General features: G+C 43.4%; 1 protein-coding gene across 6 annotated transcripts in view; it reads right to left on the bottom strand.

Annotated features, from left to right (window-relative positions):
• The window catches only part of SNX10 (sorting nexin 10), a 75,534-nt gene that overhangs the window by 24,231 nt on the left and 36,311 nt on the right, over positions 1-14,992 (bottom strand). For all 6 annotated transcript variants that reach the window (XM_014828771.3, XM_044765683.2, XM_014828770.3 and 3 more), the window contains exon 2: positions 2,854-2,900. In XM_014828771.3, coding sequence (XP_014684257.1) covers positions 2,854-2,877 — 24 coding nt within the window. In that variant the 5' untranslated portion in view covers positions 2,878-2,900. The remainder of the gene's footprint in view (positions 1-2,853; positions 2,901-14,992) is intronic.

The raw sequence follows: 14,992 nt of genomic DNA, 5'->3' as shown, positions 1-14,992 counted from the left end.
AGCCTCGCTATGCTTATTTCTTGATGACAGAGTAAATTTCTAAACATTATACCTCTTTCTCCTTATGGTATTTTCTTCCCTTTTCAGTTGAAGAACTTTCCAGTTTAAAATTCCTTAATGTTGTAATATTATTATATGGTTATTTATAATAAATGACTTTTGCAAGGTCAATAAAACGCTTTCTTTATGTAGTTGATTAAAATTTGTGTCTAGTTTTTATTAACTGAAATGAGTTTATAATAAAAATCAAGTGATTAAACCAATCAAGAAAAAAAAAACTTCTTCTCATTAAAAAACGTCTTTGTTGCTTTCATTGGCAGCTTTTTCCCCCAAGAGAACAACTTTTAAAATGTGCCTTTAGGGGCTGGCTCCGTGGCCAAGTGGTTAAGTTTGCATGCGCTGCTTCAGCGGCCCAGGGTTCACCGGTTTGGATCCTGGGTGCAGACCTACACACCCCTCATCAGGCCATGCTGTGGCAGCATCCCACATAGAAGAACCAGAGTGACCTACAACTAGGATATACAACTACATACTGGGGCTTTGGGGAGAAAAAAAAAACGGAGGAAGATTGGCAATAGATGTTAGCTCAGGGCCAATCTTACTCGCCAAAAAAAAAAAAAAAAGCATAAAAAAAACCAAAATGTGCCTTTGGAGGGGCCAGCCCAGTGGTGTAGTGGTTGGGTTCATGTGCTCCACTTCAGTGGCCTAGGGTTCATAGGTTCAGATGCCAGGTGTGGTACTACACATCGCTCATCAAGCCACGCTGTGGTGTCATCCCACATACAAAATAGAGCAAGATTGGCATAGATGTTAGGTCAGTGACAATCTTCCTCAAGAAAAAGAGGAAGATTGGCAACAGATGTTAGCTCAAGGTCAATCTTCCCCAGAAGAAAAAAAAGTGCCTTTAGAATAGTGCCAGCAATTGCCAAGATCCCGCTCCCTCGGCACAGCCTGTCTGTGGTTAGACTGATGCAGGTGTGTAGTGAAGAATTCAATTTACCCAAAGGGAGGTCTGCCCTCTGCCCTCGGCTCCTGGGAACTGATCTCTAGGTCCCTGCAATGCCCTGCCTGGCAGGAGTATCTTTGGTTGCCTAGGCTTTGGCCACTGGACAGTCTAACAATGTGAAAATGACAGGAGCTTAGGGCCACACTGTATCAGTTGCAACCTCTGGAGGAACTGGAGACTAAAGGTCTTAGCCCAATCCCAGGAGGAGTGGAGACGAAAGGTCAGCCACACAGGCAGTGTAGGACTGAGCCCCAGTAAAAACTCTGGACACCAAAGGCTCGGGCAAGCTCCCATGCATATTGTCACACATTGATGCCGGAGGGTAACTCCATCAACTCCATAAGGAAAGAACCACCCGCAAATGCTCTGCATTTGGACCCCTCCCCAACCCTCTCTGTGCGTCTCTTCCTTTGACTGGCTCCAATTTGCATCCTTTCCCTGTAATAAACCATAACCGTGAGTATAATAGTTCTCCGTGAGTTGTGAGTCTTTCTCATGAATTATCAAAACGGAGGATGGTTCTGGGAACCCAAACTTGTAACTGGTGTCAGAAGTGAGGGCAGTTGTGGGGGCTTGCAGTTTGGCCAACTTCACAGAGAAGGTATTTCCTGAAGCAAACAGTGTGGTCCCAGTATTGTTTAACACAGGGGCAGGGAAAAAGTATACCTGGTCTGGTACTGTGTGGGGTCACCTCTGTGGGGGGAAGTTAGCGGGACCGACTGGAAAGGGACACAGGGGTGCTGTGTCCTTTCTGGGGTGCTGGAAACATTGATACCTTGATCCAAGTGTTAGTTACACAGGTATATACATAGTGAAAATATACTGAGATTACGGCATTTTATGCATTTTATGGTACATATGTTGTACCCAATTTAGAAAAGTTAAAAAACAAACAAACCAAAACACTGCATTCAAGAATAGGGGAGCCCAGCCTGGAATTAAAAGCTGGAAGTGGGCTGGACAACTGAGGAGAACCTGAACCCAAAGACAGGGCTGAAAGAAGGGATGTGAGATCTAGCAAAGAAGTTTCTGGATGAATTCTCTGAAACAGATTGTTTTAGTGCTTTAAATTTGGGCAAGGTAAGCTAACGGACATGTGGCCGTGTGACTGTGTCTGTGCCTGTCCGTGTGTGTACACGTGTGTGCACACTCCCTACAAAGGCCCGTGTGCTGCTGTTCAGTTTCATTAGGCTCACCTAGTGACGACCTGTGTGGTCCAACAGCAGGCAGAGCAGGACAAACGGGTACTTCCAAGGGAGGGCCTCTCAACAAAGGGGTGGTGTGGTGGTTGTCCTACCCTCCACCCAGGAGACAGAAGCTCAGGAAGCTGCGATTGGAGGCCAGAGGGGCCAGGCCGGGTTCAGCCTTCCCTGACTGTGTGCAACCAAACCAAGAGATCCAAGAGGGAACAAGCAGGGCAAAACTGAAACTAATGGCAGACAGTTCCCTGGGTTACTACCAAAGGGAGGGGAATTCAGATATGAGGCAACTGAGTAGAAAACCAAGAAAGCAGGTCGGAGGGAGGCTGCTCAAAGCAAAGGGTGGGAGGTAGATCCTGGGAGAATTGCGAGTCATGGAAAAAGACAGTTTTATAAGCAGTGGGTGGGAGTGAGCTGAGAGACAGCTCAGACACTGGAACCAAAGAACAAGGGCCAAGGATGCTGCATGGCTGGGGCGTGGGGGCATGGCGGCAGTGGGGCAGGAGGGCGGGCATCCCGTTAGTGCTCCGCTAGGAGCCCTGCAGTATCTTGACTCACCACCACAGATTTATGGCTAGGGAACGAAGAACTAATCTGCAGTGAGTCAAAACGCATGGTTTATTTATTTTTGGATTTGTGATGACATACCTCTTTCTGTTGTTCTGGAAACATCTTCAGCACAGGACACGATCAATCTGAAAAATAAGATACCAATACTCAGTGATGTGGAACCTCCATACTGAGGGAGATAATGCCTCTCATGGCCTCCCACCCAAATTCCCCAAGAGAGCCGGCCCGCCCACAGTCTCTGAATGGTGAGCCTCTGCTCCGCCCTCCCTTCTGTCCACTGCTGACCAGACCAAGGCGAACATCGGTCCTCACTGGGCACTGGCAGTTTGGGACACGGCACGTCTAAGGCAGTTAGATGATGGCAGGCCCTCAGACTGGAAGGCCAGCAGAGTCAGGCTGGAGTTGGAGCCTTGGTGAATCAGAGGAGGCTGCAGATGTGGGGGAGCAGAGAGGCCATGAGGGGCAGTAGGCGAAGCTGGCTGGCAGTGAGACGAAGAGAATGGAAAAGACACCCAGAGAGATCCACCAATGAGAACAGCCCTGACCGTTTTACCAAGAACCCGAACTTTCGAGGAACAGGTCATTCCTGTGATATTTAAACTACTCCAGAGCTGAGATATGAGGCAGCGTGGCCTCAAGAGGGATGAAGGTCAGGACCTTGCCTCTGACCTCCCAGTCAGAGCAGTCAGCCTGTTGGTTGATTCCAGGCCCTACATGCCCTGGGGTTGTCTATTGTTCTTTAAACCCTCATTTATTGTGGAAGCCCGCTGGACTTGACACCTACTCCCTGACAAAAAAAATTAAAACCCCCTGACTATATACTTGCGTATGCATTCTTGCAACTGAAAAGTGGCTATGGCTGTGTGGTCACTACTATTTGCCTTTATCTTGATAATATAAGTCTGACCCCATTTTCCAGATAATTATTGTCATCCACAAATATCTTCTGAGTCTCTGCTAAGGTCCTTGGCACTGCAGGGAATAGGAGGAAGCAAGAGCACTAGCTCCGGCCTCCAGTCCCACACGGCGTCGGGGAGGAGGTAACCCATCGCAGGCAGAGGAAAGGAGGTCCTGCAGGAGGTGAGCAAACCACACCAGGAGCAGCAGGTGGGTTTCCAAGGGGAGAGAAGTTCCTTTCACCTGGAGTGGGCAGGAGACCCACGGAGAACAGGGGAACTTCCATGTTCACGAAAAGAAGAGGAACAGAGGTGTGACAATGGCATGCACAGACAATGGAAAAAATCGTGATGGAGAGTCAAGAGAGGGTGACCAGGCCAGCTCAGCTGAGGGAAAGGGTTCATGGAGAGTGGAGTGTGTTGAATTGTTGCCACCAAAAAGATTTGTCCACATCCTAATCACTGGAACCTACGAATGTGATCTTAGTTGGAAAGGGGGTCTTTGCATATAGGTGGGCCCTGAGGACAATGACAAGAGTCCTCATAAGAGACAGAAGAGAGAAAATAACCACACACGCAGAGGAGAAGAACATGTGAAGACAGAGGCAGAGATTGGAGTGATGCTGCCACAAGCCAAGGTCACCAGGAGCCACCAGAAGCTGGAAAAGGCAAGGAAGGATTCTCCCTGAGAGCTTTCAGAGGGAGCACAGTCCTGCTGACACCCTGATTTTGGATTTCTGGCCTCTAGAATTGTGAGAGAATAAATTTCTGTTATTTTAAGCCATCAAGTTTGTGGTCATTTCTTATGGCAGCCACAGGAAGCTAATCCAGAGAAGCTTTGTGGGGATTAGATTGGAAAGATAGTCTGGGGTCATAATTGGGGAGGAGGGAATGCATTCATTCATGCATTCACTCAACAGATGTTTATGGAGCTTCTACGATGTGCCATGTGCTAGACTAGGAGTGGGACACGCAGTGGAATGCATAGCAGACTCAGAGCTTACAAGATGACTTCATAATAACACTGTGGAAATAATACGAAAGGAAAGGACACCCTATTATATGAATAGAGAGACTAAATGGGGGTTGGGGGGAGAGAGGAAGACTGTCGTCAGGGAAGGTTTTACTAAAAAAGTGGCACTTAAGCTGATGCCTAAAGGATGGTGTAATTTAGCCAGGAAAGCAAAAGGAGACAGACATAAGCAGAGGGGCTGGCAGGTGCAAAGGGGCAGAGGCTGGAAGGAGGAACAGATCAAGAGTTGGGTTATTGAAGGGATTCCTGCATCGGATGAAAGCTAGACCATGGGTTGCCTCCATCTCAGGATCAGGCTGTGTTTCCTACACACACCTCGGTGCTCCACACAGCCAAAACACTGATCAGGTGGGTCCTCTGCCCTCATAAGTTCACCCCTTTCAGATCCCTCTGCAAACTCCCACTCCTCTTCCACGATTCTGCTCAGAAATCACTTCCCCTCTCCTGACCCAGCTCTCCGCCCCCTTATACAGTGTGTTGTATGGTTCCCTGTCAACATCAACCTCACTAGCATTATAATATTTGTATATTCTCTGTCTCCCCCAATTGACTACATTTCTCCAACACAGCAGATCTGTGTTTCCTTGTGTAATGAAACTTCACAACCATTCTGTGAGGGAGATTTGAGTGTCCTCACTTTACAGCTAAGAAAACAGAAGGTCAGATGGATTAAGTTGCCTAAGATCACACAGCAAGCGAGAGAGTTCAAGTCCAGTTTCAACTCAAGCCAGTCTGCTTCCCAAGCCTGTTCCTTCCATTGTCCGAAGCTGCCTCCATGCCTGTGTGATATGAGCAAATAGTTCATAGTTTGGGTCTTAATTCTCCCCAAGCGCTTGAGCTTTTCCCACTCAGGCAGGACTCAGCAACTCTAATAGGGTGTTGGCTACCTGAAATGCTACAGACCAAGTCAGACTATGAAGGTTGGAAACTGAAAAGTTTAAACCTGTTCCAAAACATCCCAGAGAACCACATGGTCAATCTTCAATATTTTAAATCTGGATAGTGCAATGGGGAGGAGGGGACACTTTCATTTTTGACTCCACACACTTTCATATGGTTTGAATTTTTCCAGTTAACACAAATTAATTTTATACTTTTTGAAGTAACAATTGTTTAAAATAAATTAATCATAATTCTATTCAGAAGAAATAGGGACTCAACATAAATTACAGAAGATTTTTATCTCATGTAAAATAAATAGCAGATGCAAACATATGAAGAGATGCTATCTTTATAACAACAGAAAACGTTATTTGGTACTAGACCTTGCCATAGCATTTACTGATGGAGATGAGGAATTTAAACGATAGCACAATAGTATGGTTTGAGATAAAAGGGCACTTGTCTATCATTTAGCAAACCAAAGCTGCTAATCAGAAATTGCCCCCTGAAAAAACTAAGCCTTCCTGATGGCTTATAATATTTTAGATTTGTTTAGATTTCCAAATTCCCCAGACTAGCCCATGTGTCTGCCATAATAATGTACATAGAGAATTGTCGCTTCACTGAGACTTTTATGCCAACAAGTATGGAAATCTGCCTCCAGGTGACGATCAACAAGGCTGCCTTTGGAGCATTTTATCTCCCCAGCACCACCAGGGAACCACAACACACCCGGATGGTTACCCACTGAGATTTATTCTCCTTCGCACCAGCCTTCCTTGCAAGAATTATTAGATCTCACCACCATTCCAAACAACAAGGGTGATTTCCCCAACCTGTTGTTAAGGTTAGAGTTGGGTACACACAGATGACAGACAGACAGGTTTGTCCCCCTACTGGGAAACATGGCAGCTATGAAGACGCATCTGAGAGACTCAGCGTGTGTCTTCACAACTCTATCACCACCTGGAGAGTATGATTTGCCAAAACCAGAAACTTCTGGAGAAAACTGCCTCCATTTTCCACCTTGGCATATTTCTTCTATAAAATACAAAATGTTTGTGAAACTAAGATAGAATTCTATAGAGCAGGGGTCAGCAAATTTTTTCTGTAAAAGGCCAGACAGTAAAGATTTGAGGTTTTGCAAGCCATACAGTCTCTGTTGCAATGACTCAAACCTGCAACGTGTAGTGAGAAAGCACCCACAGATGATAAGTAATCAAAGGGACATGGCTATGTTCCAGTAAAACATTACCTACACAAACAGGCAGCAGTAGTTTGCAGACCCCTGCTATGGAGCAGTCAAGTATTGCATTTTCAATTCTATGCCTTAATAAAACTCTTTCTTAGATTGACAGGAAAAAACCCGTGCGATCCTAAGCTTGATCTGTTTACCTCTGGGTGGTCTCCTCTCTGACAAGCAAACAACTGATGGAGAGCCTGCAGACTACGTATGTGGGTTGAGCGAGAAAGGATTACATGCTTTTTCCAATGGTAAAATAAGGAACAATAAGTATGGTTTATATCATTCTTTAAAATTAAAATGGGGAGTTGAGATTTAAGTAGCATAGTTTGGGGTTTTCCTCCATCCCATGTCAAAGGCTGATTAATCCAACAAATTTGTTAATCATGGAATGAGATCTGAATTTATATCAAGGCCACAAAGACATCTTAAACTGAATGAAACTGGTTTCATCGAAATTCTACACGGTTATTGACCCACTGTAACAATATACAATTTCATAGACCAAATATGCATGTTTTTCTGTGTTTCCAACACAGAAGCCAGAAGAAATCTCATGTGCTCCTAGAAGAAAGTGTAGGTAGATTCATAACTAGCTCCATGGTGGGCAAGGCCTTTCTACGAGTAGGGGGTGGGGTATGAGGATATTTTTATAGGGAATAACTTTTGTATCTTTCTTTTCTTTGCTGTGTTAGAAGGAGTAGTTAACCCTCGAATAAAATACACTTAATCTCTTCTCCCTTCTGGAGGTGTGGCCAGGTCCCAAGAGCTGGGGGCTTGAAGCTGGGGACAGGCCAGCAAACTGCAGGGGGGTGGGGGTGGGGGGAGTGTGGAGGAAGTAAATAAGTACAAAAGATGCCATCTTTCTATTATTTCTCTCCGTTTCTCACCATCTTGCTTTGACACTGCTTCCTCCAATGCCTTTTCACCCTAGTCTTAGAGCCATCATAACAACATCTTACCTTTTTAGTGTTACAGAGACCCCACTCAGGGACAGTTGTGCTTAGGAAATGGCATCAATCACCCAGTTTGTTTCCTATTACAATTCGGCTTCTAGAGAGGGCTATTTCATAAGGAAGTTGGTATTGAGGGAAAAGGGTGTGAGGTAGGAACCCCAGCGAGCACTTGAGAAGGCCCAAGTCGGGGTTGGCTGAAGTGCCAGGGTCAGTCTCAGAGGGATTTAAGAAGGTGAGAGGAGAGGGGTGGCTGTTCCCAGGGGCACCCAGGAGCTGTGTTGATTTGGGGTTCTCAAAAGCTATCGCCCACCCCTCAGGAGGAGAGCCTCCTCTGGTCTGCGCCCAGTCCTATAGCCGTGGCTCTGCCAGTGCACACAGAGGAGGAAGTTGTGTTCTGTCCACACCTGTGTCTCACCAGCTCCCTGCCTGGCAGGAGAAAGAAAGGCTGGCCATGCAGGCAGGTATGGTGTGGCCACTGCGCTGCCCTGTGAAATGGCCTAGGGCACTGAAGGCCCCAAAGAGTCCTCCAGGACAGCCAGAGGAACTGATCCTAGTACTATGGTTAGTAAACACCTCCCCAATCTCACATAAACATAAAAACAATACAAAAAGTTTTGAGAAAATAGTGATAGATATGACCAAATGAAAATTTAAACTTGTTGTACATTTCAAAAGTGATTTAAAGATAAATGTTATATAATAAAAATAATATTTATAATATACACGACAAAGGATTAATATTTCTTAATTTATGAAAAGTTCTTACAAATCTATACCAAAGAATATTTCTGTAGAAGAGTGAGAAAAGGTTATCAATAATCAACTTAAAAAACAAAAACAATAAAGGTCAAACTCAACAACAACAAACATGAATAACCTGACTAAAAAATGGGCAAAGAAATTGAATAGACATTTCTCTGAAGATAATATACAAATGGCCAACAAGCATATGAAAAGACGTTCAGTATCATTAGGAATCATTAGGGAAATGCAAATAAAAACCACAATGAGCTATCATCTCACTTCCATTAGGATGGCTACTATTAAAAAAGCAGAAAACAAATATTGGTGAGGCTATGGAGAAACTGGAACCCTTGTGCTGGTAGGAATGTAAAATGGTGCAGCTGCTGTGGAAAACAGTATGGAGGTTTCTTGAAAAATCAAAAATAGAATTATCATATGATCCAGTAATCCCACTTCTGGGTATATATCCAAAAGAATTGAAAGCAGGATCTCAGAGAGATATGTGCACATCCATGTTCATAGCAGCATTATTCACAATAGCCAAGAGATGGAAGCAACCCAAGTGTCTGTTGACAGATGAATGAATAAGCAAAATGTGCTATGTATATACACTGGAATATTATTCAGCCTTGAAAAGGAAGGAAATTCTGATACAGGCTACAACATGGACGAACCTTGAGGACACTATGCTAAGTGAAGTAATCCAGTCACAAAAGACAAATACTTTATGATTCCACCTTCTTCTTACATGGGGTTTCTAAAGTAGTCAAATTCATAGAAACAGAGAATAGAATGGTGGTTGCCAGGGGATGGGGGAGGGGAAATGGAGAGTTCTTGTTTAATGGTATAGAGTTGCAGTTTGGCCAGAAGAAAAAGATCCGGAGATCTGTTACACAACGTGAATATACTTAACACTATTGAAAATGGGAAAATGGTAAATTTTATGTTTCTTGCCACAATTAAAAATAAAAATTTGAGGGACCAGCTCAGTGGCGTAGTGATCAGGTTCACATGCTCTGCTTCAGTGGCCCAGGATTCACCGGTTTGGATCCCAGGTGTGGATCTACACACTGCTCATCAAGCCATGTTGTGGCAGCATCCCACATAGAAAATAAAGGCAGACTGGCACAGATGTTAGCTCAGTGACAATCTTACTCAAGCAAAAAAATAAAAAATTTAAAATAAAAATTTGAAAAAAGGTCAATAAACTATCTAAAATGTTTAACCTTGCTATAAACAGAAGAGCAAATAAAGATAAAATACCATATTTTTGTCTATTAAATTAAAAGTTTTCTTTAATGATAACATCCACTGCTGGCAAGAATCATGAGAAATGGGACTGAATGCTGCTGGTAGGAACGTTAGTGATGTCGACACTTCTGAAACACAATTGGTCTATGTTTCAAAAGCATTTTAAATTGCTTCTGCTCTTGGAACTCAATCATTCCATGTTTGGGAAATCAACTTAAAAAATGAGTCAGATGTGCAAAAAATGTTTATATGAAAAAACGTTAAAAATGCAGTTTATTAAAAAAAATCAAATCAAATGGAAACCTAAATATCCATAATTAGTAGATTCTAAAAAACAAATTATGGTAGAGCTGCATAATAGATCTCCTTGTAGTCATTGCAAATTATGTTATTGAAGAATATTAAATAATAGGGACTATTCAAGAAGTATTGTTAAGTGAGTTAAGTGTGTTTTTATTTCTTTACTTTTTATTTAAGAACTGGGGCCTACATATGACAAATTAACAAGGGTCATTTCTGAGAAGCGAGATTCTGACTGATTTTTACTTCCTTCTTTTCTGTATTTTTCCAAAAGATGACAAGGCATTTGTTACTTTTAAAGTCAGAAACTATATTTTTAAAAAGAAAAGTAAAACTTAATGTACTCGATTACTTTTATCATCCTCCCCTCCAAAAAAACCCAACAGCTAAGTTAATTTCACTTTCCATGTTTGTTTCATTTCCTCCTATGATGTTCGGCAATTTTCCTGTTTCAACAAAAAAAAAAATCACTGACTTCTTACTTTCATCTCATAAGGATATGCTATCAGTGAGGTTATTTTAAATTCAAAGTTTAATTTAGTGCCCGTTTTTCTCAGACCTGCTCCCGGTACTACTTATGTCCTTTGCACTGCATTGGGCAGGTCTATGGGAGTCGTGGCCCTCCCAATCTCCTCTAGGGGGAAGCTCTTGGCCATGATCCTGCTTGAGGGCAGCTCTACAGATAGCCCTGCTTTGTATCACCTGGGGGGGGGGGGCCCTCCCTAGACACAGGTGACAGCATCAATAATGGACATCGGACTCCAGGGAAGCCAATACACAGCTTAGTCAGCTGCTTAAGGCACTGCCTGGGGTGAAAAGAAGGAAGGGCTGAGCCCGGGCTCCCTCCTCCTATTTGGACTAGGAAACACCAGAGGCCTGGCAGTTCTCTGGGATCTGAGGCTGACAAACGATGAAGGAGAAACTGGCGGTATAATGAGGTCGTAGCTAGAGTTCTGAGGGCCCAGAGCATATGCTTAAAAGAAGCCATGATGTAGACAAAAGATGTCGTGAGATTTAAGGAAACCGGCCACCAGGAAGGCTGAATTACAGGAGCTGGCTTCAGCTGCTGATGTCTGCAGGGCTGCCTGGAGCCAGTGCCAGCACCCAGAGTTGTGACTTTCCTGGTGGTTTGAGTGTCCAACATCTCCTGCGTTCCCATGCTCCCCTTTACTCAAGGTAGGTTGAGGGAGATCCCAACTTGGGCAATCAAAAGAGCTCAACTAAAAAGAAAAAGAAAAAAGAGCTGAACCCAAACATGGAAACTGGACTGAAGTGGGGCAGCCATGTACTTTGCAGGGAGCCGGCAGAGCATGCAGAACTTTGTGTCAACCAGGCCCAAGGTGTTCATCCACAGTCTGATCTTAGAACTTAAAAAAGGCAAACAAAAATGGAAAAACAAGCAGAAACGTGAAAATCAGTTAAAGTTGGAGACACAATTAAAGGTACCATTTAAGTGTTTCCACCATTTATCACAAAAGAAAAAAATATATTAAACAGGATAAGACATTTCTTTTTAAGGTGTATTAGCAATCTAAAAAAAACTGGTTCATATTGCATAAAACAATGAAACCACTAACTTACTAATCTCTATAACATACAGGTTCCATTTATGGTCATGAATATGATACTAGGCCAAATTCAGGATTTAAAATCCAGGAACAGGAGATCTCATCAAGACGGTGGTGTAGGCAGACTCTGAACTCCTCTCCTCCCACAAACACAACCAGGTTACAACTATTTTTGGAAAAATTACCCTGGATAGAAAACTGAAAATTGGATAAAAAGAACCCCCACAACAAGGGACAGTCCTGACTGAGGTGGAAGAGGCAGAAATTCCTTCTGGAGAGATAAAAAGCCACCTTCATGAGCAGCATAGTTCACAGCCGGCCGGGTGAGAGCCACCCTAAGGTACGCAGCCCTCCCTGGAGGAGTGAGGTCCTGAGTGGGGGCCAATACTGCTATAAGCATCCTTCAGACTCAGCACAACTGAGACGAGGGTCTTACTATCTGGCTTCACTCGCTATTAACTGCAGTGGGGAATACCCCCAGCAAAGCTATCAGATGAAAACCGAAAAAATCTGGCTCTTAAAGGGCCCATGTAAAAACTCACCCATCTCAGAGAGCAGCCTAAAATCACCAGAAAGAAGGCTGCACAGTTCTTTGGTGAAAAGAGACTCACCTGGTAGCCTCTGGGTACATCATGATGAGAGGAGAGACCTCTCCAGAGACTGAGACATTGGTGGTGGCCATTGTTGTCACCTAGTCCAGGAGTGCTGACAAGACAGGCAGACGCCACTGAAGTTCTTCCCCTGGCCTTTTAGCCCAGGGGTCTGCCAAACCCACTAGAGTGCAGATTTAATCCAGTTCAGGTAGGGCAGGCAGCCCACCCTAGGAAATGGCCCCACCCAACAGCAAGCCCTCAGGCTACTTGTCAGCCTGCATAGACTGGCTGCCTTGATCCTCTACAGATAGGCGAGTGTGTCCACCTCTGTGGGGCAGGGCCTGTGTCCAGGTGAACTGTGGGGGGCACTGGTGGAGAGGTGGGGGACTCTGCAGTGGGGCTAGTGGGTATGCTCCAGGAGGTCGGGAAGTGTACACGGACCAGGACTGTGTTAACAGTGTGTGTGGACCGGTGGGGGGTGGGGCTTATCAGCAGCAGAAGACCTGTGCTTCACAAATAGCCATAAAAAGGATTGGCCCCACCTTCCAAAGCCTGAAACAATCAGGTGCTCTGTGCATAGGGCCAGCCTCACTCAGCTGCACTCCTAAGAGAGCTGACAACAGCCTTGCAGACCTGAGGCCTACAGCAACTTTAAGCCCCTGAGCCTAGCAACCAGCTACACTGGGTACCTACCCAATTAACAGGTAAACTGCAAGAGGAGTGTGCTATTAGACCTTGTAGCCAAGAGTGCTGAGGCTCTCCAAACCAGATTTACAAGCAGCTGGCCAGGGAGGGAAAGACTAGAGTCCCTGAGTACCTGCAGTAAGAGTAACCCTGCCACAGCAGAAGGACACAAGTAGCCCACAAAGGGGTCACTCCTGGATAATTCTGACTGGTGACAAGAGGGAAGCACACTGCTGGCCTCAAAAGGCATCGCTTACATAAGGCCACTTCTCCAAGATCAGGAGACATAGCCAACTCACCTAACACATAAATATAAGCACAGAGAAAGAGGCATAATGAGGAGGCAAAGGAATACAATCCACACAAGGGAACCGAACAAAACCCCAGAAAAAGAACTAAATGAAACAGAAATAAGCAATCTACCCAACAAAGAGTTCAAACAAAAACTCATAAGGATGCTCACAGATATTGGGAGAACACAGTGAGATTGCCCACAAAGAATTGGAAAATATAAAAAAGAACCAATCAGAATTGAAGAATTCAATACTGGAAATTAAAAATTCACTAGAGGGACTCAATAGCAGAGTAGATGATACAGAAGAACGGATCAGCAAGCTAGATGAAAGACTAGAGGAAATCACCCAAGCTGAACAGATAAAAGAAAAAAGAATTAAAACAGTCTAAGGGAACTCTGGGACAATATCAAGTGCACTAACATTTGTATTACAGGTGTCCTAGAAGGAGAAGAGAGAGACAAAGGGGCAGAAAATCTATTTGAAGACATAATAGCTGAACACTTTCTTAACCTAAGGAAGGAAACAGACATCCAAGTACAGGAAGCACAGAGAACTCCAAACAAGATAAGCCCAAGGAGGCCCACATGAAGACACATTATAATAAGAATGTCCAAAATTAAAGATAAAGAGAGAATCCTAAAAGCGGTAAGAGAAAGGCAACAATTGACATACAAAGGAAATCCCATAAGGATATCAGCAGACTTCTCAGCTGAAACCCTACAGGCTAGAAGAGAGTGGCACAACATATTTAAAGTGCTGAAAGGAAAAAACCTACAGCCAAGAATACTCTATCCAGCAAAGTTATCATTCAGAATGGAAGGAGAGATAAAGAGCTTCCCAGAGAAGTAAAAAGTAAAGGAGTTTATCACCAAGAAACCACTTCTACAAGAAATGCTGAAGGGACTTATTTAAGTGGGAAAGAGATGACCACAAATAGGGATAAGAAAATTATCAAAAAAAAAAAAAAAAACAGGCAGTAAAATCACTGGTAAAGGTAAAAATATAGTAAAGGTAGCAGATCAACCACCTATGAAGATAATATGAAGGTTAAAAGACAAAAGTACTAAAATTACCTATTTCAATGATAAGAGGGTAATGGATAGACACACACAAAATAAGAGATTAGATATGATTTCAAAAACATAAAATGTGGGAGGAGGGAAGTGAAAAAGTAGAACTTTTAGAAAGAGGTCAAGCTAAAGAGTCTATCAACTCAATATAGACTGCTATACACATAGAATATTATATAGGAACCTCGTGGTAATCACAAACCAGGAACCTATAACAAGTAAACAAATAAGTAAGAGGAAAGAAATCAAACATATTACTAAAGAAAGCCATCAAACAACAAGGGAAGAGAGCAAGAGAAAAAGAACAGAGAAGAACTACTAAAACACCCAGAAAAAAACCCTAACAAAATGACAATAAATGCATACTTATCAATAGCTACTTTAAATGTCAATGGACTAAATGCTCCAATCAAAAGGTATAAGGTGGCTGATTAGATAAAAAAACAAGACCCATATATATGCTGCATGCAAGAAACACACTTCAGACCTAAAGAAACTCACAAACTGAAAGTGAAAGGATGGAAAAAGATACTCCATGCAAATGGCAAAGAGAAGAAAGCGGGGGTAGTAATACTTATATCAGACAAAACAGACTTTAAAACAAAAACTGTAACAAGAGACAAAGAAGGGCACTACATAATGATAAAGGGAACAATCCAATGAGAAGATATAACACTTGTAAATATCCAACATAGGAGCAT

This window comes from Equus asinus, chromosome 1 (assembly GCF_041296235.1).
Source record: "Equus asinus isolate D_3611 breed Donkey chromosome 1, EquAss-T2T_v2, whole genome shotgun sequence".
In the NCBI taxonomy this organism is placed as follows: domain Eukaryota; kingdom Metazoa; phylum Chordata; class Mammalia; order Perissodactyla; family Equidae; genus Equus; species Equus asinus.
The sequence above is the reverse complement of the archived record's forward strand: the minus strand, read 5'-3'. Positions and strand labels throughout refer to the sequence as shown.